The 25,871-nt window shown below is 34.6% G+C and overlaps 1 protein-coding gene across 9 annotated transcripts in view; it reads right to left on the bottom strand.

The window, feature by feature from the left end:
* The window catches only part of UIMC1 (ubiquitin interaction motif containing 1), an 80,921-nt gene extending 59,641 nt beyond the window's left edge, over window positions 1-21,280 (bottom strand). For 3 of the 9 annotated variants that reach the window (XM_011362224.2, XM_011362226.2, XM_023531873.1), the window contains exons 1-2: window positions 21,145-21,280; window positions 9,415-9,569 (exon numbers count right to left, since the gene is read on the bottom strand). In XM_011362224.2, the coding sequence (XP_011360526.1) occupies window positions 9,415-9,561 (147 nt within the window). In that variant the 5' untranslated portion in view covers window positions 9,562-9,569; window positions 21,145-21,280. Of the gene's footprint in view, window positions 1-9,414; window positions 9,570-17,987; window positions 18,029-21,144 lie in introns of those variants that run through there. The other 6 variants (XM_023531868.1, XM_023531869.1, XM_023531871.1 and 3 more) reach the window with 4 other exon arrangements.
* Window positions 21,281-25,871: the final 4,591 nt, after the last annotated feature.

Below are 25,871 nucleotides of genomic sequence, written 5' to 3'. Positions count from 1 at the left end.
TTTAAGAAGAAAAAACATGTATCAAAAACAGGAATAAAGAATGGTAACAACTACATTCCTATCAATAAGTACCTTAAATGGAAAAGAATTAAGCGCTCCAATCAAAAGATAGAGTGGCTGAAAGGATAAGAAAACAAGACCCCTACATATGAAAAAGAAGGGGATGGAAAAAGATATTGCCTTGAAAGACCTAGAAGGTGTTTAGGTCAGACAGAGAAAGATAAACACTATATGATTTCACTTATATGTGGAATCTAAGGAATAAAAAGAACAAATACTAATCAAAAACAGACTCACAAATACAGTGGACAGTTTGGTATCGGACAGAGGGGAGGGGGGTTTGGGGGGCTGGGAGAATGGGGTGAAGGGCTAAGGAAGTACAAATTAGTGGTTGACGGATGGCGGAGCATGGCATGGGGAATGCAGTTAGCATTAATACGTTGGCCAGGTGGAGGGTCAGAGGAGGGAGGGAGCAACTGGGGGGATCGTTTTATGAACTATACAGATGTCTAACCATGTACTGTATACTTGAAACTAATTAAAAAATAATTTAAAAAAAGTTATCATCCAAGACCTTAAAAATTTGATAGAACTTTTTACTTTTATGGTACTTCAAAAAAGACTTACTCATGAAAAATTCACAGACCTGAATTCCATTCTTTCAAAAGATAACTGAAACATAACTATAAATTTACAAGAAAAATTGCTGTAAGTGGCTACCAAAAAAGACAAAAGATGAAGGATCAAAACAGTCATAGTGATGTAGAGTACAGCACAGGGAATATAGTTAGTATTATTGTAATGGCTGTGTAGTGCCAGATGGGTGCTGGAGTAACTGGGGGGAAAGATGTCACTTCAGAAATGTCTAGCCATTGTACTATATATCTGAAACTAATATAAAATTTTAAAAAATTAAAATTATATTAAAAGCTTAAACAAACGAACAAACAAACATGCTGGCCTGCAGATGGGGTCAGGAGGGGAGGGAGATTCAAAGGGAAAGCCATGAGTGTTTCACTGAGGGCCTGTTATTTACCAGGTACATTTCTGCTGTTTATTCGTTTCATTCTCCAAAATGCTGGGAGGTAGGTTTTCACTAGCACTAGTAATACAGATAAAGAAACAGGCTTTGAAAAAGCATGCGTCATGGCTAAGAACACACAGTAAATCAGAGGAAATTGAGCTCAGAAGGTAGGTCAATCTACTTCAGAGCTTGTGCTCATTAATTATATACCATTTTTCTCCCATAATATACACGCTCATACACATACAATATTATTCCTGGCCTTACAGTCCAGTTGAGAAGATAAACATAAGCACAAACATACAAAAAAATTTTTTGAAATGGAATTTTCCAGCTCATTTTGAATAAAAATTAAAAACTACAATCCTATTGAAAGCACTTAAAAATTCTTCTTCTCATTCCTTAACGTAAAATTAATTTCTCTACTTGGAATTTTATTTTTTTAAATATAGGTTTTAGATATACAATATCCACTGTGATATTAGCATTGTTATCAACTCAAACTAGAAATTAAAAAGCTCATCTGTCAAAATAAGAACTTTAAATATTGACATATACAGTGTTCACTGAAAGGATGTATATAGACGTTTAATATGGGATTCACAATTTCACAACTAACTTTATTGAGCTGCAATTGTATAAAGACAAATTTGTGGGTGTAATTGCCATTCTCTACATTATAAACACAATTCTAAGAAACTACACCATTTTTCTTTTCTTCTTTTTCCATATGTTATGTTGGTTCTAATATTTATTGAAATGAAATTTTATGTCTGTTGTATCTAATAATGAGAAATGTAGGCTCATATTTTGTCTCTCTAAACTTCATTTTTCTAGTAATCCACTTATATTGTATTTTTAAAAGTATCAGTGTGTGACTGGAATCTTTTAAAAGCTGGTCTTGTATCACAGATTGTGTGAAGAGCATGAACTTAAAGGATCGTGAATAAGGACATGGTAAAATACATTATAGTCCATTCAGAATACCATTATTCCATCTAAAAGAATGAGTTCCATTTATAAATATTCATTTAAAAATATTTCCAGGATATATTAAAACAAATCAAGATGCAAAATAGTAAGTCTAATATGGTTCCATCTTCTCTATACTATCTACCAAAAAAATTCAGGTAAAGCAAATAAAACTACATATAACCCACATTTTCAGCATACCTTTGAATTTCAAATTACTCGTAAGCAAGAAATACCAATTTTGAACAGACAAAATTACCTCCAGAAAGAAAAAGTCCCATCCTAAAACTTAAAATACATAATATGAATAGGAAATATCCACTAAACTTATGTCGATCACAAGGAGGCATCATCCATAGAGGAAAAAGAGAAAAAAGGAGAGGAAGAGAAAAAAGGAGAGGAAGAGAAAAAAGGAGAGCACATACTCTTGGCCACTGGGTAGTGAAGGAAAAGAAAAACTGGATAAATTAAGAACTGTATAGAAACAAAAGAGAACCAAACACACCAACACCATCCCACCTCAAAATTTAATAAGGGGCACTGAAGAAAAGTCCAAAAAAATATTCAAGACAACAGAAAATAAAATGTGAAAGGGAATAAAAATGATCTGAGAGAAAGTGACTGAAACAATATGGGCAAAGATGATCCAGTAAGTGCATAATTAGGGTCTCTGAAGAAGAAAACAAAACAAAGAGAAAACTATAATTTTAAAAAATAATTATAATCAAAGAAAACTTAACAAGGAAAAAAAAAAAGACCTGAATTGATCTACATATTCAAAGTACCCACATTTACCTCTGAAAATGAACCATGAACACTTTCCAGACATATACTAGAAAACCTACTGAACCCTAAAGGTAAAGAAAATTCTTAAAGCATTCAGACCAACAAAAAAGCTTGATCACTTACCAAAAAAAGGAAAATACATTCAATTTTTCAAATGCAACATACAAAGCAAAAAAACAAGGCAACATTTTAAAGAAACTTAGGGGGAAAATTTTTAAACCAAGGACTTTGAACTTCATCAAGCAGTCTTTCATATATTGAGATGAAAAATAGTGTCAAATCTGCAAGAACTCAGAAAATACATATTCACAAGGCCTTCTTAACAAATCTGATAAAAAACAAGCATCAATCAACTAAAAAATGGTTAGAGAAACTCTTGGCGAAAGAACTGACAGCGAATATTTAATAAATTTCAGATCTATATGAAAACAAAAATAGAGATGAGTATAGAAGAAAAACATGTAAATGTTATATACTCTAGTAATATAGAAATGATGCACCTAATAAATGAGAAGATGGAAGAGAAAGAAAAAGTTCATTGACTACTGCATGGGCTATAAGTGAAAGTCAAAAGAGAAAACTAAAAATGCAGAAACAGTTAGATGGTAGTTTTTAATTAAATATAAATAGTCTAAACACACCAGTTTAAAAAAGAGAAACTGTCAGATTGTATAAAAATAGAAACACCAAACCATGTCATCATAAATAAATATACTTAATTTGTTTCTAGTTTCAACAGATACCAAATACAGAAGCACTGTTGTCTACATTTGGTGACAATATGTTCTGAAACAAAAATTAAGACATTGTCCAAGACAAAGGATTTTTATAATCTTCAGGGTATAAGAAAGTCTTGCAATAGTTTACATGATGAAATAACAAAACTTCTGGATTATTTCTATGGTTCAGGAGACCGAGAGATAGAACAACTGAAGTTGAGGCTGTTCATAAAATCCCAGAATAACCTGTTTTTAACTATTTAAATCAAGTTGAAAAAACAACTTGAAAGACAATGATTAGTTGGCCATTTTTTTTAAGAAGCTAATCTAGTTTAAGGTTTATAGTACCACAGGAAAACATGTCTAATGCCCTTAACTAAAAAAGGGTTTGCTAAAATATATGCTGCATAAGAGCAGAACGTCTCTGTTTTGTTCATCACTGTATGTCCAGCCCCTAAAAGTATCTGACCCTCAGTAGGTGCTCAATGATGTTGAATGCTGAATAAATGCTGAATAAACCTACGAAAAAAATGAAAACTTAAGTATTACCAGTTTGAAGACTTATAAACATATTAACTTTAGATTAAAATCTTTAATGTTAATATCTACACAAAAGAATCTGCTGAGAGATAGAACATATTCACTGAATCAATAAGCTATTTTTTGTAGGAAAAACACTGCAGCAGTACCTAAGCTAGAAAAAAAAAAAAATGCTTCTGGGCTTACAGCTGATTTTAATTTAAGAGCACAGAGTGATATCAAAGCTATCTTTTTTAAAAGAGTGAGCAGATACTAAAAGCAAAACAAACGCTTTGAGAGTCAAAAAACTATTCTCTAAGAAATGGGAAAACAGCAGACGGGAATATATCTTCCAATTTCTAGGAAAGCAGACTTGTATCTAACTGAAATACTTCAAAGTGACAACTGAGAATCTTGTCAATGGAGAACTAAAGATTGAAAAAGACAAGAATAAGTAAATCTGATTCATCAACTGGTCCCATGAACTGTTTTGGTACTGACAAAATCTAATTGGTTACAGACCCTTGTGGGCATCATCTTTCAGGCAGTGAGGCAGATGCTTCAACCAGTATCAAAGGAGTGATTTTGTGATACAGCACACTTTTTGTAATCTCATATAAACGTGTGTCTTACAATATAAGTCTACCAGCTTTAAAGAGTAATAGGTTTGAGATGAGTGAATTTCTTACTTCCTCTAACATACTATATTAAGAAGTACTTTGCATCTAGAAACGGTATAAATTTTAAAAGACTAACTGGAAATTTATACCCAACTACATTTTGTCATCAAGTAAAGCTTTTTAATATGAGTAATAATAACAGTTACCATATACTGCATACTTACTATGTGCCAGGCACTCTATATACATTACATCATTTAATTTCTCTCAAAGTTCCTGTGAGAAGAGTATCACTGACCCCATTTCATAAATGAGAAAAGTGAGGCTCAGTGTAAGGTCAGGAATAAAACTAGCTCTGTGCAACCATAAAACTCCAAGTATTCTTTTTCTTTTCCTTTGGGTTTTTATTATTTTATTTTAAAATGGAAGAATGTAAGAGAAGACAACTAATAAGGTTCTTGTCCACATAGGTCAGTTAGTGGCCACGTAAATCCCTAACAGCCTGAGACTATATCCTGAACATTTATAAAATCAGTTATCATTTACTGAAGTACCACACTCTAGGAAATACAACTTATGTAATCTCTAATTCTCACAACAATCCTACAGAGTAAGTATTAGTAGTTTTACACATAAGAGTAAAAAGTTTAGAAAGGTCACATAGTAAATGGCAATTTAAACACAACAGCAGAGTTTGCAAAAGCTCATCTCTGCTGTCTTAGGGACATGGTAAGAGTGAAAATAGGAAAATGGATCAGCCCAAGTAACTACTCACCGAAACCAAGCTGTGACAAACCCCAGTGATGTTAGGTTTGTGCCATTATCTTTACATTAAAATGAAAGCCAAAAAACAAACAAATGAGGGGAAAAAAAAGATATTTCCTGGCTTCTTTTGCACCGGGAACTAGGACATTTTCTTAAAGAAATATTCAAAGAAATAAAACAGCACCAACAAGTAAAACCTAATACAGATATTTTTTGAGACTGCCTACTAATGCAAGCCAACCACTATTTTTAGGTATTCAAAATAAAAAGTTTCTGCCAGCCAGAAAATCACGGTCCAATGATGAAGGCAGAAAAACACAATGGCAATTTCAAAACAGTGTGACAACTAATACTACAGAAGTATAGGTTCTATGGAAGTACAACAGATGACTAATTGACCCAGTCTTGGAAAATCTGCAAGGATCTCCAAAGGAATTGCTATCAAAGCTGAAAAATAAATTGGAGTTAGCACTGTCAGTTCAAAGAACAAAAGAAATAAATAATTCATTCGATTTTCAACTCACAATGCTAAATAGATGTGTTCTCTAAAATGACTCTACAAACTACTACTTTACATTCTGAAACAAACAAAAAAGGTCTTTTTGAAAAATACCAAGACATTAAAAAAAGTAAGTATATATTAAATATTAGTTGGTAGCCAAGTTTTATGACCAGGTGCTAGTAAATCTTAAAGAACAATTAATTCCTTTACTATTTAAACTGTGGCAGGACTTAAAAAATGAAGTTTCCCTTCTATTTTATAACATAAACCTGAAACTAAAATCTGATAAATACCCGAAAAAAAAGACAATTATGTAAAATCAATGCCACTAGGAATACAGATGCAAAACTCCTGATATACTGAGAAAGAAAATTCAATATTATGTTAATGTAATACATCATGACCAAGTAAGATTTTCTCCAGAAATGCAAATATGTTCCAACATTAGAAAATGTACCAATTAAATATATTAACTAATTAAAAGAGAAAAACTATACCATCATCATCTTGCTAATTAAAGGCATTCAATTAAACATCCATTCCTAAAAATATTAATAGCTAATAAGCAATTAAAGGATATTTCTGTTATATAATAAAAATATGAAACAAAAGCAAATATGAGAATACTTTTACAGTTAAGAAGTATTCAAAATCAAGATGAAGGTGTACTCTACCACTGATATCAATCAACATTATTCTGGAGGCTACAGTCAATGAAACATTTTTTGCAATGAAACAAAAAAATTAGGTATAAGTACTAGAAAGAAAGAGAAAATGAGCATTATTAGCAAATACAAATACCTACCTAAAAAAACCAAGATAATCAACTAAACAATTATTTCAAAAATATGTGACAGATCAATGGAACAAAATTAAAAATCCAAAAACAAACCCATTTATAGACAAGATTTCAGTTTACAATAAAGGTAAAATTTCAAATCTTTGGAGAAAGAACAGATTATAGAAAAACACTGGAGAAGTGTCTAACCACAGAGACCCAATTTTCCAATATATACATACTGTTTAGAGGTACATATAAATGTGGTACAATCGTAAAGATAATTGTAAAGAAAAACAAATATAGTGGTTACCTTTAGATGGATGGAAAGGGAAGCAATTGGGGAGGATCACACTAAATCAAGAGGGTTTATAAGGTGGCGAATACAGGTATTCAGATCATTTTTTTAAAACTATGCATTTACATTTTATGCACTCTTCTGTATGTATATTTGACCATTTTAACAAAGTTAATGAGATAGATCTATATGTGCTATTACAGAAAGATCTCCAAAAATATTAAGTGAAAAAGCAAAATAGTATGTGTAGCATTCCTTTCCTGTAGAAGTCTTTATTGATGGTAAATGACTAAAGAATTTTTTCTGGAATAATACAAAAGAAATTATTACCTTTCATTAAATGTACACTGAGGTATACATCTTTATATTATACCTTTCTATATTGTTTTGTTTTCTAACAGCTTTGACCTGTTTTTGTTGTTTTGATTTTTTAATATGTATGTATGTAACTTTTCAACATATCTCTACATATATAACTATTTTATTTTTGTTAATATTAAGACTGGTTATCCAAGTGGTAGAATTGATGGGACTATTTTGTTTTCTTCTTTATACTTTTACATATTAAAAGAAACTATTTAGATAAAATCCTAATTAAAAACTAGACTATGAGGAAATTTTTTAAAAAATATATACCCAACAGAGATATAAAAAAATGTTCAATCTTGCTGATTATTTAAAATATATAACTTTTTGATTATCAAACTGGGAAAAATAAAAAAAGTGGTAATAGTCTTGGCAGGAGGACAAAGAATGCACTGCTGTTAAGAATATAAATGAGATTAGATTGCAATGGTTCCAATAGGGTATACCATATTAAAATTCTGAACTGACATTGCAGGGATTGAGTCACAGATTTTTAAGCAATCAAGTACAATAATCTAAAAACTTTAATTAATTTAAATTTAAATAGCTACAGGTAGCTAGTTGCACAGAAAGGTGGAGTAAGCTAAGTGAAATGTAGAGGGTAAAAAGTGAAGGCAGAGAAGCAAGTTCTGGGTCTATTAGTAAGAACTCAAACAACAGATGATCAAGAAAAGTAGATATGAAAGGATGATCTGCGTTTAAAAGATAAAAACTAAAGGATGTGGTGAATGACTAGGTATAAAAGATGAGAAAGAAGAAAGAGTTAAAGATAAATCTGAGGGTTGGCTCCATACTGTAGTGATTAGCACGTCTGCTTTACACACAGAAGGTCCTGGGTTCGCACCCCATGTGGAGCCACAGACCATATCCCGGATGCGCCTGGCCCCGGGTGCACACCACAAGCACGTGGGAGGAGACACTTTGCCTTCAGAGATCCAGTTCTTAAGGGGAGATAGCAACATTCGTAGGTCAGGGGTGAAATTGGGGGAAAATTAAAGAGGGGGGAAAAAATAAAATAAAAAAATAAAAATAAATAAATTTTAAAATTTTTTTAAAAAAGATAAATCTGAGCTTTATATTTTGAGGCAACTGAGTATTTCTACCACAAATGAGATATAAGATAAAGAGAAGTCAGAGAAAAAAAAAAAAATGACTTAGTTCACTGCCTTATTGGATGTGACCTATAGGAAAGTGGAACTCTCCAATAAATGAATGAAAATAGGAAACAAAGGAGACATTAAGCTCTAGAGAGCACTGTCAAATGAAGCTTTCTACAATTAACAGATGAATGGATGAAGATGATATGGTATATACATACAATGGAATATTATTCAGCAATAAAAAAGAATGAAATCTTGTGACAACATGGATGGACCTAGAGGTTATTATGCTAAGTGAAATAAGCCAGAAAAAGACAAATATATGATTTCTCTCACATGCGCAATCTAAACAAAAATACACAAATCAGAAACAGACCCATAGAGAACAATGATAGTTGCCAAAGGGGAGGAGGGTAGGGGGATGGGAATAAAAAAAGGTTTCTACAATTAGGTTTCTACAATTAGTACAGTTCTAAAGCTGTACTACCTAATATAGCAGACCAATACAGATTCATGTGGCTTTGATCACTTGAAATGTGACTAGTGTAACAAAGGAACTAATTTTTACTTTTACTGAACTTTAATTAATTTAAATTTAAATAGCTACAGGTAGCTAGTTGCTACCATATTGGATAAAGTATATCTAGAGACTTAAAGAATATTTATATCACTTTCCAGACACGTGAAAATTAAGATTTATATTTGATGTAGATTGTTCAAATAGTTTTAAAATATCATATTGAATTAATAATATTACAAAACAGAGGAACTATAATCCATCCTTAGCCAAACAGTATGATTATTTTCTCTTAAGTAATTCTTAATTCCATTTACAAATCGAATTGAAGCTGAATAAAAATTACCTGGTCAGGCAAGCTGGCATTAAGGTTTAGTCACAAAACAAACCAATCTTGATTAAGAAAGCCTAGTTTGAGACCTAGAGCTCCACTCTTCAGAATACTGACCTCTCCATCACTATCAGATATCACAATGAATGCATCCTCAAGTTTACGCTTCCTCTTCAAATTGACAGGACTGGTAGTTTCTACATCTTTCTTTTCCAGATTCTGAACTTCAGAGGCTTCTTTAACTTTTTTCTTTCTCCGTGGCATCCTTTTGTCTGAAATACAAGGACAAATAGGATAAGTTTTCTAGATTCTATTTGTAATTTAGTCATGTAAAAGTAAAAGATAACCATCTAAAAAAAGTAAAAAGATAGATTTCTGGACTTTTCCACTAATTAAAATTTGTATTTTTCCTATAGAAGAAAATATATAAATCTCATCTCTTTAGTGAAATTTCTATAGGAATAATACAATGATTTATCCTAGTTCCTTAAATATTAACTCAGAAAATTGGTTTTCTTGACTATATATTATAGTTTATCGACAATATTTTTTAAATACCAATGCCTCAACCTGACAAAGGACATCTCCAAAAAGTCCACAGCTAATATCATACTTAAAGGTAAAAGACTGAATGCTTTCTCTTTAAGATAGTAACAAGACAAGAATGCCTGCTCTCATCATTTCTCCTGAACATTATACTGGAGATTCTAGACAGGTCAATTATTCAAGAAGAAGAAATAAAAGACATCCTCATTACAAAGGAATAAGTAAAACTACTGCCATTTGCAAATGGTATGATCTTGTATTAAAAAAAAAAAAACTAAGAAATCCACAAAAAACTTATAACTAATGAACGAGGTCAGTAAGACTGCAGGATACAAGGTCAATTTACAAAAATCATTTGTATTAAACAATCCGATAATGAAATTTTAAAAATTCAATTTCTAATAGCATCAGAAATAATAAAATGCTTAGGAACAAATTTAACAAATGAAGTGTAAGATTTGTACCTGAAAACTTAAAAATATATTATTGAAAAAAAAGATCTAAATAAATGCAAAGACATCTATTGTTCATGAATTGGAAGTCTCAATATTGTTAAGACAGCAATATTCCCCAAATTGCTCTACAGATACAAAATAATCCCTAATAAAATCCCTGTTGGAGTTTATTGTGGAAATAGACACGCTGATCCTGAAATTCACATGGAAACATAAGGGTCCCAGTATAGCCAAAGCAATCTTGAAAAAAAAAAGGAAAAAGTTGAAGAACTCACAGATCTCGATTTCAAAACTACAAAGCTACAGTTTTAAGACACTGTGGCAATGGTACAAGGATAAAGATTAATGGAACAGAACTTAAAATCCAGAAAAAAACCACACATTTACTATCAATTTTCGACAAAGGTGCCAAGATAATTCAATGCAGGAAGTATAGTCTTTTCAACAAATGCAGATATCCACAGGCAAAAGTATGAAATTGGACCTTTACGTCACACATACGAAATGTTGCAAACAAACAGATCAAAGACCTAAATGTAAGATTCAGGTAAAATTCTTAAGTGAAACACAATCATAAATTTCTGTGATCTTGACTAGGCAATAGTTTGTTATATATGACATCGAAAGTATAAGCAACAAAAAGAATAGATAAATTGGACTTCATCTAAATTAAAAACCTTAATATAAAGGTGCTTCAATCCATGATATCAAGAAAGTGAAAGGAAAAAAATGGAAAAAAATTTGCAAATCATCTACATAATAAAGTAATTGTATCCAAAATATAAAGAACTCTTGCAACTCAATAGTAAAACAGCAAATAAACCAATTTTAAAAATTGGTAAAGAATCTAAACAGACATTTCTCCAGAGACAAATGGTCAGTAAGCACATGAAAAGATTCTCAATGTCATTAGTGATCAGGGAACTACAAAGCCCACTACGATGGCTATTTTTTTAAAAAAAGGGAAAATAACAATTGTTGAGGAAGATATGGAGAAACTGAAACCCCAGTACACTGTTGATGGGAATATAAAATGGTACAGCTCCTGTGGGGGAGGGGAGGAACGAATGATGTAATAATACACACTACAACATGAATGAACTTTGAAAACATGTTAAGTGAATGAACCAATCATAAAGGCCCAAATATTGTATGACTATTTATATGAAACATCCAGAATAGGCAAATCTGTAGAGACAGAAAGCAGATTAATATTACTAGGAGCTGGAAAAGAGGGAAATGTGGATTGACTGCTTAATGTCTATAGGGTTTTGAGAGGCATGATCGAAATGTTCGGGAATTATAAACTGGTAACAATTGCACAATAATTTGACTGTACTAAAAGCCACTAAATTGTACACTTTAAAATGGTTAAAATGTTAGGTTTTATGTTATGTGAATTTTACCTAAATTAAATTTTTAAAAAGCTCCCCAGATGATCTTATTTTATAATCAGAGTAGAGAATTACTGGCTTAGTCAATGATTTAAATAGAGCAACCTTAACTGTCTTATAAACCTCTCAAATAGTTTAAGACAGTTGTTACATCTCATTATCAAAAAGAATCTGTACAATCTTAGCATTAAAGGAGGACAGTAATACACCCACATGCTTCTATTACAGGGTCATTTACAAAATCATTTCCTATCCTTAGATGAATAAACACATCTAATAAATAAAAAAATTTCTTTTCTATTCGTAATGCATATTCTTAAATGATTTAAGTCTTGAAGAAACAGCAGAAATCACATAGAAAAAATTTAAACTACATATAAATTTTTTAATTCTGTATTTAAACATCTAAAGTAATTACAGAATTAGAGAAATATAGTATATATAAAGACGGGTTAGCTATCTATTATATAAAAAGTACATATAAATTGATCCTCCCATATTTCTCATTAACCTATTTCCACCATTACCCTAGTCCAAGCTACCAACAACTCTCATGTGGACAACTGTAAAAGCCTCTTAAGTGGGTTCCTTACTTTTATTCTTTCCCCACTCCAATCTGCTCTACACACTGAAGCTGTTAATTTTTCAAACTGCAAATCTTAGATTATTCCACTACTTAAAAACTTCAACATCTCACTGCTTTCATAGTTTTGCCCTTAACATGGTCTACAATATATGCCCTATATTACTGAATTCCTGCCAGATTTCAGATTTTCTCTAAGCTCTCCCTCAGTTCTTAAGCCATAGCCATACTCCTTTCTTCCCACAGGGCCTCTGCACATGCTCCTTCTGCCTGGAAGATTCCACCAACACTTCCCTTTACCTATTTTATTCCCTCTCATCCTTGAGATCTCAGCTCAATTATGAGCTTCTCAGAGAAGTCTTCCTTGAACACTAAAATTAGTCAACTATCTCTACTACATATTGAGTGCACCATGGACCTCACCTTCAAAATGTTATCACGGTTGTAATTATACGTGTGCGATTTTGAAGGCAATACACTTTTCTTTCCCAATAGACTGTAGACTTCAGAAAGGTAAGGGTAATCTACCCAGCACCTAGCACATTTTCTGGGAATTAGTAGGTGATCATTATATACTTATTAAATAAATTAATTAAACAAAATTTAGAACAATTAACCTAAAGTGGTAAAATTATAGATATTTTTGTCCTTTACTCAAACTTCCTACAACTCTTGCTAGGTTTATAATTTTAAAATAATATTCAAAAAATCTTGCTGCATTTTGTACATTTTGTTAAATTCATTTTTGAGTAATTAAAGAAAGAAATCAAAATTCTAAATAAATGTGAGACATCATGCTCATGGATTGGAAGACTCAACAGAGTAAAGATGTCAATTCTTCCCAAATTCATGTTAGACTTAATGTAATTCCTATAAATATCCCAGCAAGATTTCTTGTAGACTTAGGCAAGCTTATACTAAAATGTATATGGAAAGGCATAGGCCCTAGAATAGCTTAAACAATCTTGACAAAAAAGAATAAAGTGGAAGGAATTACCCTACTAAATATCAAGGCTTACTATAAAGTTTTAGTAATCAAGACAGTATGGTATTGGTGGAAGAAGAGACAAAAAGATCAATGAAGCAGAATAAAGAACTCAGAAATGGATCAAAAATATGTTCAAACTCATTTTTGACAAAACTTCAAACCCAATTCAGTGGAGGAAGCCTTTTCAAAAAAGGAACATCCACAAGCAAAAAAAATAATGAACCTTGACCTAAAAGTCACACTTTATACAAAATTAACTCAAAATTAATCATATTAAAACTACAATGAGATAGTACTACGCTCTTGTCAGAAGAGGTAAAGTTTTAAAATAGTCACACCACCAGATGCTGACAAATATGCAGAGAAACTGGCACACTCATATAATGCTGGTGGGACTGTAAAATGGTACAACCACTACAAAAACAGTTTTGGCAGTTTCTTTAAAAACTGGACATGTAGCGGGTCCCAGCAGCTGCCAAGCAGCCCAGCAGCCCAATTTCCCAAAGGCACCCAGCAGGCGCCTGCCACCACAATGCCCAAGAGGAAGGTAAGCTCCACCAAGATGGCAGCAAAGGAGGAGCCCAAGAGGTTGGCTAGGTTGTCAACTAAACCTGCTCCCGCAAAAGTGGAAATGAAGCCAAGGCAGCAGGAAAGGATAAATCAGCAAAGCGCAAACAAAAGGGGAAAGTAAAGCAAATGGAAAACAGGCAGAAATGGCTAACCACAAATCTAAAGCAGATTTAACCTGCAGAAAACAGAAACTGAAAACAAGGAGATTCCAGCCTTTTTGATGAAGGAGAGAAAGAAGCCAAATCTAATTAATATCATATATTGTGTCTTATCAGTGGTCCCTGTCTCCCTTTCTGTACAATCCAGAGGAACATTTTTATCAACTATTTTGTAAATGCTAACTTTTTTAAGGAAGAGGGAATTCCACCTCAACCCATTTTTTAGGTGTAAATGATAACATTTTGAAGGTGAAATAATTTACTGGTCGTTTATTTTTTGGTCAACCAGAAAATAGTGGGATATTGAATATAGAAGGCTTTGATGGTCTTGAGTGTCAGCTTAACATTCCATAGATGGGTGTGGTTTTACATCGTATAATACAAGGCACACTAAATAGCAATTTGGAGTCAATCATGCATTTAATATGTCTTGAACACTTTAAATTACTCCTTTCCCCATGTTTTTGGTAGAACTGTTTCCTAAAGAAATCCACTTCTTGATTTTGGCTCTCCCTGTCAGAATTTCGTGCACTCTAATATCTTTGTCAGGTAGTCAAGTTTCCCTGATAATTTGTTAATATGCTGTGTAAGATTGAAAATTTGATTATGTAGTGTATATGATATTAAGTTGTGAATTAGTGGGACTTTGATATAACAGCATATTAACATTTGAAGATATTGGTACTTCATATTCTATTAAGGAAAATTAGCCTCCAAATTTAAGCTGGAAAGTCACTGGAATAACTAAGATTCACAAGTATATGACTTTTTAGGTTTTTGATACATACGTTAAGAATTATGTACAAATTGAAATGCCTGTGTACTTATCCTCAAAACAACCAATAAAATCTTGACTATGAAAGAAAAAACTGAACATGCAACTTTCAAATAACTCAATAATTGCACAAATAACTCAATAATTGGCACTTATCTCAAAGAAATAAAAATTATGTTCACATACAACTTGTATACAAATGTTCACAGAAGCTTTATTTATAACAGCCCAAAACAGAAATCCATCCAATATCCTTCAACAGATGAATGGCTTAACTGTGGTGTATATACACAGTGGAACATACCCAGCAATAAAAAGGAATGAACTACTGATTCATACAGCAACTTGGTTGACTCTTTAGGGAATTATGTTGAGCAAAAACAGCCAAGCCCAAAATGATATATACTATATGACTCCATTTATAAAACATTTTTGAAATGACAAAATTTTAGAAATACAAACAAGATTAATGGTTTCCAAGGGTTAGGGACAGGAGAGGGTAGGTGCAAGAGGGAGGTGGATGTGGTTAGGAAAGGGACACTTGTGGTGTTGAAACTTTCTTGACTATGGTGATTAACACACAAATCTATATAGATGATAAAATTATAAAATATTAACACTACACACAGAAACATCCAAATGTACACAAGTAAAATGGGGGAAATCTAAACAATCACTGGATTCTATCAATGTCAGTATCATGGTTGTGTTGAGAGAATTTGGGATTCCAGTTCAAGATAGTGTGTTAGATGATCCTGCACTCACCTCTTCCCAGGACACACCAAATCTACACCTAGGTAGAGAACAATTGCCGCTGGGGGAAAAAAACAAAAACTAGCCAAGCAACTCCTACTCATCAGGCAAACTGAGCAAATCTCACTTCGAAGCAGATAGGAAAGTCTAGAACACAATCTCACCATAAATTCTGCCCCCAACACAGGGGCCCTCAGTGAGGAAGTAACTAAAACCCCCAAGCTTCCCTGAGAAGCGAAGGGTCTGAAACAGAGTAGCTGAATAGATTTTATTTTTTTTTAAAGACCCATCTAAATGCAGCCTACAAGAGATTCACTTCGGATAAAAGGACACACAGACTGAAAGAAAAGGGATGGGAAAAGATACCGAATTGAGTCTGGTAACTGAAAGCGCAAGAGTGACTACCACTGCAAAGTGACAGAGTAGAGAGAGAAAGAGATGAGTACAGAATAGTGCTAAATATTTTAACTTAGATGAAAGGAATGGGGGTGGGGTGGGAAGGGGAGGCAGAAAAGATGTCAGAACTATGAGGAAACTTAGTTAAGCAGTGTCAGACACTAATTTGGCAAGATGGCTGCTGAAATGAAAGTTGAGAAGCAGCACATGGATTGGATGTTAAGGATATTTTTGATGATTCTAAAGAGAGGGCAGATTCAGATTCTACAGCCTATTATCTACAAAAAACCCACAGTTAATATACTTAATGGTGAAAGACTAAAAGCTTTTCCCTTAGATCAGGTACAAGACAAAGATGTCTATTCTCACTACTTTTTTCAACATTGTATTGAAGGTTCTAGCCAGCACAACTAGGCTAAAAAAAAGAAAAGGCATCCAGATTGGAAAGGAAGAAGTAAAACTATCTCTATTCTCAGGTGCAAAGATATTGTATTTAGAAAATTCTAAGGAATCCTCTAAAAAATTGTTAAAATAAACAAGTTCAGCAGGTTACAGGATACAAGATCAATAAACAAAAATAAATTGTATTTCCATACACTTACAATAAACAATCTGAAAGTGAAATTAAGAAAATTTTATTTACAACAGCATTATAAAGAATAAAATATTTAGGCAAAACTTTAACAAAAGACCTGCAAAACTTATGCTCTGAAAACTATAAAACATTTTGAAAGTAATTAAAGACGATCTAAATAAATGGAAAGACATCCCATGTTAAAGAATCAGAAGACTTAGTATTAAGATGTCAATACTCCTAAAATTGACATACGGATTCAACGCAATCCCTAATTAAATACTAGGGGTTTTTTTTTTTGTGAAAATTGATGAGCTGATCCTAAAATTCACAGAGAAATTCAAGGGTCCCAGAATAGTCCAAACAATCTTGAAAAAGAAAGAACAAAAAGAGAGGACTCATACTTCCCGATTTCAATACCTACCACAAAGCTATAGTAATCAAGACAGTGTGGCACTGACAGAAAAATTAACATATAGATCAATGGAATAGAATTGAGAGCCCAGAAATATATGTTCACATCTATAGTCAACAGATTTTCAACAAGGGCACCAAGACCATTCAATAGGGAAAGAATGGTCTTTCTAAAATGTGCCAGGAAAACTGTAGATGCAAAGGAATAAAACTGGATCCCTACCTCACACCATATAAAAATGAACTCGAAATGATCGCAGACTTAAATTTAAGAGCTATAATTCTAAAACTCACAGAAGAAAAATATGCATAAATCTTCATGAACTTGAATTAGGTAATGGTTTCTTAGATATAACATCAAAAGCACAAGCAAAAAAAGAAAAACTAGATAAACTGGACATGATCAAAAATTAAGAATTTTTATGCTTTAAGGACACTATCAAGAAAGTAAAAGGATAGCCCACAGAAGAAAATTTTTGCAAAGTACGTATCTCTGATAAGGGACTTGTGTCTAGAATACATTGTAAAACAAAACAAACAAACAAAACCCTTACATCTCAAAACTAAAAATGCAAATAACCCAATAAAAATTAGCCAAATGATCTAAGTACACATTTCTCTAAAGATTTACAAATGGAGAATAAGCACATGAAAAGATGCTTTACATTATTAGCCATCAATGAAATACAAATCAAAACCACAATACCACTTTACACCCACCAGAATAACTATAATTAAAAAGACATATAAAGTACCAAGTGTAAGCAAGAATGTGGAGAAACTGAACTCTCATAGGTACTGGTGAATATGTAAAATAATGAAGCCTCTTTGGAAAACAATCTAGCAGTTCCTCAAAATGATAAATTAAGAGTTACAATACAACTCAGCAATTCCACTCCTAGGTAAACAGCCAAAAGAAATTAAAACTTACAACAAAATATTGTACACAAATGTACGTACATAGCATTATTCATAAGAGCCCTAAACTGGAAAGAACGCACATTTCCAACTGATGAAGGACTAAAATATGATATATCTACACACCAGAATAATATCCAGCAATAAAAAAGAATGAAGTACTGACCCATGCAACATGGATGAAGCTTGAAAACATCATGCTAAGTGAAAGAAGCCAGTTCCAAAGGACCACATATTGCATGATTCCATTTATATGAAATATACATATTGGTAAATCTGTAGAGACAAAAAGACTAGTGATTCCTTAGGGCTGAGTGGGATTGAGTACTGATGGCTTAGGAGTGTGGAATTTCTCTTTGGGGTGATAAAAATGTTCTAAAATTGAGTTTATGATAGTTATATGACTGTGAAAATACTCAAAGCCATTGAATTGTACACTTAAGTGAATGAATTGCATGGTATATGAATTATAGTTCAATAAAGCTGTTAAAATAATTAACGTATGATGACCAAGTCAGAACACTGGTTACCTCTGAAGAGTACTAACTGGGAAAGGGCACAAGGGAGCATTCTAGGGTGCTGAAAATGTTCTGTATCTTGATTTGAATAGTAGTTATTTGGACGTACACATTGAGCAATATAGTTAAGATGGGTTCTCTTCACTATATTAAATACCTTTTTAAAAGTTTTTTAGTAATTAATATTTGTGAATGTTTTAATTAAAACTCATAAAAACCTAAGAAGTAAATATAAAGAAACATAGTTCAGAGAACTTGCCTGAAGTCACAAAGCAGAAACCTGCACTTGTCTCATCCCCGAAATCTGACTCCAATACTCTATGCCTTAATCTTTAAACTTCTAACTACAACTGCTCCCTGATGTACAGCATGCACACATAAATATTTGCTGAATAGCATAAAGTGCACATTAAAATTATTAAATTATATATAAAGACAAATAAGGACAAAAGTATTATAGAAGAAAGCAATATGGAGGATAATAAAACTTAAGGTGATCCTTGAATCTAAGAGAATAGCATGAGTAGGGCTTTGAAGCAGGACTTAGAATGGGGGGAAAACTGGAGGACTCATAGTGCCCTAAGAAAACATCTTATATGGAATAGTTTCCACCTTATTAAATGTTTTCTGTATCCGAGTTATTTAAACCAATATGCTCCAATCAGATAGCAAGAGTAGCTAACCACCAAATATATGTGTGTAATTTCTTAAAGATATATAAATTAAAAAAAAAAACTCTTTCCCTAGCACAGAACCACCGGTAGGCTCAAAGTGGTTTTCAAAGAATCACAGCAAATAAAGGATCAATAAGAAGCATTAAGTAGAGGCACCCCACAGATAGATTCCAAAATTCCAGTGGTTCATAAGATTTAGCCACAGTTTCCACAGTAATTCTAAGAGTAAAAAGGTCACAGTTCAGCCAATGACTTTTAATAATAAACAAGCAAGCCAGCATATAGTTCGACTACTATTTAAATACCTACCCTTCAAAATGAAGAACTCACTAAAATAATAGCTTATCTTCAATTACTCGAACTGAGACTATAGAATGAATTACCACTAAGTGTCTGCAAAGGAGGAGTCTGGATGCCAACAGCCTCTTCATAATCATAACTGTTAGGAATAAAAGAACGCTCAAGCAGGAAAAGTGACCCGATAGTGAGACTTGTTATTTATTTTCACAAATAGCATTTTTTATAGTGTTCTTGAAAATCTCCAATTTGGATATTATTTGTCTTTTCCTCTCAGCCATCCATCATCTTGATCTATCTGAAGAACAATCACTGACAAGGTAATTTAAAATTCTGACATTCTACCTACCAAACCTGTCAAAATTCCATGGGTGAAAAGGGACCTTAACAATACTTCATGAATGATTGACTCTTACTCCTAAATAAGTAACTCTTCAAGAAATCTGGTACCAACCTCTTCATCACCTGATCAAATCAGCTTGTTTCTCTATTTTTAAAAAGAGAAGGTAAATATACACCTAACTACCTACTCATACACGCCTGATACTTTATTTCCCAGTTCACACTCAGGCGCAGTTCAGGACAAGTAACAAAAGAATCCAAACACTTTGAGTAATAACTAGACTGTAGTTATTTATTTAGTCCTTGGACTAAATAAATAGGTACCTCACACACATTACTTATAGAGGTTATTCCTCCCAATAACTCCATGTGGTATCATTATTTTACGCTATTTTTATAAACGATTATCACTATTTTACATGTTAGGAAAATTATTCAAAACCAGTTGGTAAGTGGTTACGCTGGTAAATAACTATATTGAGAATTGAAGCCCAATGTGTTTGATTCCAAAATGGACATTCTTTGATCCAACTACAAAGCACTTCCTCTTCCCTGACGGGAAAAAAAAAGACAGAAACATAAACCATCCAGTTTTTCCTGGGTGTTACGTATAGCTCAGTATGACAGTAACTAAATACAAAAACATTGGAGTCAGGCTGCCTGAATTCAAAATCAGCTCTACTACTTCGGAGATGTGTGAATTCGATTATCTGTAAATTGAAGAGAACATTCCCATACCTATTAGTGAGGATTAAACACATGCGTATGAGTAAAAGGCTTGAAACACTGTCACCGTACGAAGGGGAAACGCACCAATTCTGCTGGAGGGGAAAGCGGTATATGATAAGTATTTCCAAGGAAAATCTTTTTCTGGCTAAACAGTGAATGCCAGGACCGCTCCCCGACAAAAGAGAAGCCCGGAGGGAGGGGCGTAAGGCGGCAGCGGCGGACCGGCCCAGTTGTCCTCACGAACGGGAGGAGGCAGGACGAAGCCTCTTCCGAGGATTCCACGTGAGGCAGAAGCCTTCGAACGGCGGGCGAGGAACAGAGCCCTTCGGTGGAGAGCGAGAAGTGCTAAAGGGGACACCCAAGATAATGAAGGCCGAACGCCACCCGCCGCCCCCCGGGGATGAAGGAGTTCAGAACCCGAGGGCGGAAGCCCACCCAGCGTTAGAAGGCGCCCACCGGCGTCACGAGGGGCCCATCCCCAACGTCTCGAAGGGCCCACCCAGGCTTTGGGAGGTGCCAACCCGGTGTCTCGAGGGGCCATCCCCGGCACTTGAGGTACCATCTCGGGCGTCCCGACGGGCCCGCCCTGGCGTCGAGAGGCGCCCACTGCGGTGTCACGAAAGGCTCGCCTCAGCGTCGAAAGGGCCCTACCCCCGCGTCAGAGGCTCCCCTGCGGGTGAGGAGCGGGCCGCGGCCCCGGTGAGGGAGAGACAGAGGCAGGTAGAGGGCGGGCTGGAGGTGTGCGGAGACGGCAGGTACTCACCCACCGGCCGGCGCCGCTCCGCCGAGCCCCTCCTCCAGGGCGCTGGGGGTCGCGAGCGTTCGCGGCACGTCGGGAGGTGGGGGGGTGTGGGCGGGCGCGCGCGCGCGCAAAGCTGGCCGCCGCCGCGAGGAGCCGCGCTCTCCGGGCGTGCGCAGGCGCGGGCGTCAGGGGACGGAACCAACGCGCACCGCGGGGGAAAGCCGCCGCGAGGACGTACCAACCGCGCGAGGCGGGGGGTGCCATCCGATCACCAGCAGCAGACGTGGTCCTCTCCAGATGTTCTCGCAGCGTGCTCGTTCGCTGTATCATTTGCTACCACTTTGAGAGAAACTAAAGAGAAGCACAGGGCTACCAAAACACTACAGTAAACCCTTAAAGTCTCTACCACATCAAGCCTCTGGCGCTTTGTTATCATGTATCTACAGTTAATACTGAAATTATCTGTTAGTTTGACCACTTGAAAATTATCTTGGTAAATATTAAAGTCTGATCATTTCAGGGGAGGGAAGGAATCGAAGAAATGGAAACTCTTAGAGATGTCAGGTGGAAAAGTAAAATCAGAACAGCCACTTTGGTGCTATTTAAAATATGCATTTTATGACCCAGCAATTTCATGTCTAGAAAAATACAGAAAGAAACTGCTACAGGTGTGTACAAGTAGACATGTTCATGTTCAATCCTTCCTTGTAAAAAATGTAAACAATGGAATGTCCAATAAGACATGAATAAATGTTCCTGCGATAAAATATTACAACAAATAAAACTAATGAGTCCTAAAAGTAGCAACATTTGATAGCTCGAGTTATTGAAATATCAACATGCCAACAAATGTGAAATGACAGATGTAAATTTGAAAATACATAGAATGACAGTATATACTGATTATGGAAAATGTGTGTATAGAAAATGATCTAGATCGATAGATGAACACATACTGTGATAATGATATGAGGACAGGGGAAGGAGGGGTGGAACCCAAGATGGATGGGTAGAGGGGATAAATAGGACTTCAGATCTGTCATGATTTCTTTTAAAAAAAGAAACCTAAAAATAACAATGTTAAGAGTTGGGTAGTGGAACTATACATTATTTTTCAGTACTTTTTTGTAACGTTTAATTCTGGAATGCCCTTTCTCTGTCCCCCTAAGTCACTTACCTCCAACTGATCCTCCAAATTCCAGCTCAACCACTTCATCTGCCTTCTCTAAACCTGGTTCATTTCTCCTGCTTGCTTTCCTCAGCTTCTGGGACATTTCACCCCTGGTATAATGCAATTATTTGCTATATGCATCAATTTCTTATAAGATTGTGGGCTTTCTGAAGACATGATCCACATAACCTTACCAAGTAGCAAAGAGCCTGGCCAAAAGCAAACACTCAATACATGTTGATTGAACTGAATTATGAAGGAGAGAGATCAGAAAAGGTTTCAATGCAGGGCCAGAAAGGTCCTTTTGGAACATCTTACTTCAGGGAATGGTGATACAATTGTTACTGGCAGCCATATAGCAACTCTGAGGAGAGCCAAGTTATGTTAGGCAGCCTCTAAGGGGGCTCCCAATCACCCTGCCTCCTGGCAATCACACTCTTGTGTAATCCCCTCCCCACCCTGAGGGTGCTACACTTAATGACTCACTTTTTAAAAACATAATAAGGCAGAGTGATGGATGTCATTTCCAAAACTAGGTTATAAAAAGGCTGTGGCTCCTTCCTTGGCACTCTCACCCTCTGGATTTGATCATTTTGGGGAAATCGAAATGCCATGTCATAAGGCAATCATGTGGAGAGACCCACATGTAGGAAAGTATTCCCTCCATCCACTCACCCAGGTTAACAGCTTAACCACAACCTCATAAGATACCTTAAGTCAAAGGCACCTCCAGGCTAAGCCATGCCCAAATTCTTGACCCATAAAAATTGTTTAAGTTTTAAGCCACTAAATTTGAGATAATTTGTTACATAATAGAGAACTAATAGCTTAGAAAAGAAAAAAAAAATAGGTTGAGGGCCCTTGATCATATACCTGGAGGCTGTTCCACTTCGGGCTTTCTGTGATGTGAGATAATAAATGTCCTTAATATTTACATCACTATGAGTTATGTTTTCTGTTACTTGCAGTAGATGACATCCTAATTGATATAAATCTGAATGTCCATCAGTAAGGGACATCATATATTATACTATATATTACATAGTATAATATATTCATATAATAGAATAACATCAAACAAAAGAAGTGAACTAGATCTATGTATCATCATAAATAGATCTCAAAAAATAACTAAAAAGCAAGTTGCAGGATGATGCAAGTTCCATGAGAACAGGACTTTATGGTATGTATTTTTGTTTCTTTAGAACTGTACTTAATACATAGTATAGAAGAATGAATGATATACTCACCCTGATTCCATGTATGTGAGCACACACTCTTAAAGAATATCATGTTTTTAAGGTAACAGATACATGTAAAATATTTTCATAGGCCTGGGAGGATACATGGATACATTATAAGAAGAACATATAGGATACTTCTGAAAAGGCATCTAGAGGTCCAAAATTGGGATCAGACAAAGGGAACCTTAATACAGCTATGTTTTGATCTTATTTTTAGAACTACTGCTGTGTAATTAAAGATGAATAAACTATATATTTTAAAGCAATCACCTTTTAGTGATTGCTGCATCCAAGTTACCTAATGCTTCACTGCTGATCTCTTTATAAAGTTTCTCTTGCCATTTCTGAGTAGAACTTCTTGTCATTTTGAAAGTGGGTCATTTATTAATATTGGAAAAATGACTTATTTACAATTCCTCACATTCCATGTGGGGGCACTACAGTTAGTGTAACAATCTGGGCCCCTCTCCACCTCACTCATGCCTCTCAGAGTAGGACTTTGTCTGGTAGGATTCAGGGAAGGAAATGCACATGCTTCTCCCAGAACTTTCTTCTTTACTCTCTCCCTGATATGCCCACCTGCATGAAGCACACATTCTCTACTCTCTGCTAGAAGTTTTTCAGCACATCACACCACCCCTAACCTCTCCCATCTCCACCAAGAAAAGCCAAGACTGTTTAGATGTGCCTATAAAGAGGCAAGTCCATACAATTCAGGGTTGAAGTATAAACAAGCTCACTTGGCTAACACCAATCTCTCAATTGGTTCTAATCCTGGGCAAGGAACGGGAGTGTTATTTATTCACCTCCTCAAACCACAATAATTAAGAAGCCGGTATTTCTTCACTTTTTAAAAAAATGTAAGGCTATTTATGTCTACATGTAAAACTGTAATAAGAGAACAATACAACAGCATATGTGCGCAGCATCCAAGAAAATACTAGATGTGTTTCAGGTATATGTGCACAGTACTTTTGGTAGTCATGCTGTAATCTTTTTTTTTTTTTTTTTTTTTTTTTTTTTTTAGTCTTAGCATTTATTGTAGGTTTTGGGTACTTTTTAATCTATATTTATAAGAAATACACACCATTAGGTAGTGTCCTTGATTCCATTTTGAAACAAAATTTCCCTTCTCTTTGTAAAGCTTCCAAATCAGTTTAATTGAAGAACAGCTTGAGATTGCAGGCAAACTTCTTTAAAATTGTTATAATTAACAAATACTCATCTACGTAAATCAACATTTTTTTAGATATTGTGAATCAATATAAAAGAGGCGCTTTCAATAAATTAGATTATTCATTAGTGATTTAAAATAGTGAAATAATCTAAACATCCATTCACAGAAGAATGAGACATCCAAATAATGGAGTATTACTCAGAAGTAATATGCAACAGCAAAACAAACAAAAATGCATACACACACACACACACACACACACACACACACACACACAGAAGACAACTTAGAAACTATGAGCTGGTTATTTATTGAGAGTGGTTACCTATTGGGCGTGAGACTCAAAATGGAAAGATATGATGGGAGTAGCCACTGGAATGGAATAGAAATGTGGGAAGGGGAGATATTCTATGTTTTAACCTTTTTGCACAGTTCTAGTTTCGGAACCAAGTTAATGTTTTGGATACTAAAAAATAAAAACACAAGGATGGGGGAAAACTCTAAATGGCATGCAAACAGAAACAAACCAAACTGTACTGCAGATTAATAACATAACCACACTGAAAAGAGTAGAAAAAACCAAATGCATACAAATGCATACATATACACACATTTCAACACAAACGTATGTATGTGTGTATGTAAGTATCCTAGATCTATGTACTGAGAGAGCCTAAAAGAAATGACACACTAATAGCAATGGGAACACCCACCCACCTCCTATCTTGGTGCTTAAAAAACAATCTCTACTACACAGAACTAGAGCTCCTCAGAAAAATGGCCTACTCCAGAGAAAGTACAGATGAGCCTAAATCTTCTGACTGTGCAAGAAAGTAAAGAAGTGCTCAAAGAAGGATGAGGACATTGTCATACATATATAGCCTTTTCCCCATTTAGAAAAAAAATGCAGCTGGAATGCTGTTTTCTAGGATTTGACATTTTCAGCAATCCACTAAAAACAGTGCTGTAAATAGAATGATGTCATTTGTTTCCAAAGCCTATTGATATACTATAGCAATGCAAAAATAATAATAAAAGTGAGATATTTCATGGCAAACTTTGGGGGTAAGGTTAGAACTGTAATCTGTGAGTCATCTCAGGGTAAATGCTGCAGCCGCAAGCACTGCCAGCAAGTAGTCTCAGGGCAAACAGGAAA

Source organism: Pteropus vampyrus, unplaced genomic scaffold (assembly GCF_000151845.1).
Source record: "Pteropus vampyrus isolate Shadow unplaced genomic scaffold, Pvam_2.0 Scaffold74, whole genome shotgun sequence".
Lineage (NCBI taxonomy): Eukaryota > Metazoa > Chordata > Mammalia > Chiroptera > Pteropodidae > Pteropus > Pteropus vampyrus.
The sequence above is the reverse complement of the archived record's forward strand: the minus strand, read 5'-3'. Positions and strand labels throughout refer to the sequence as shown.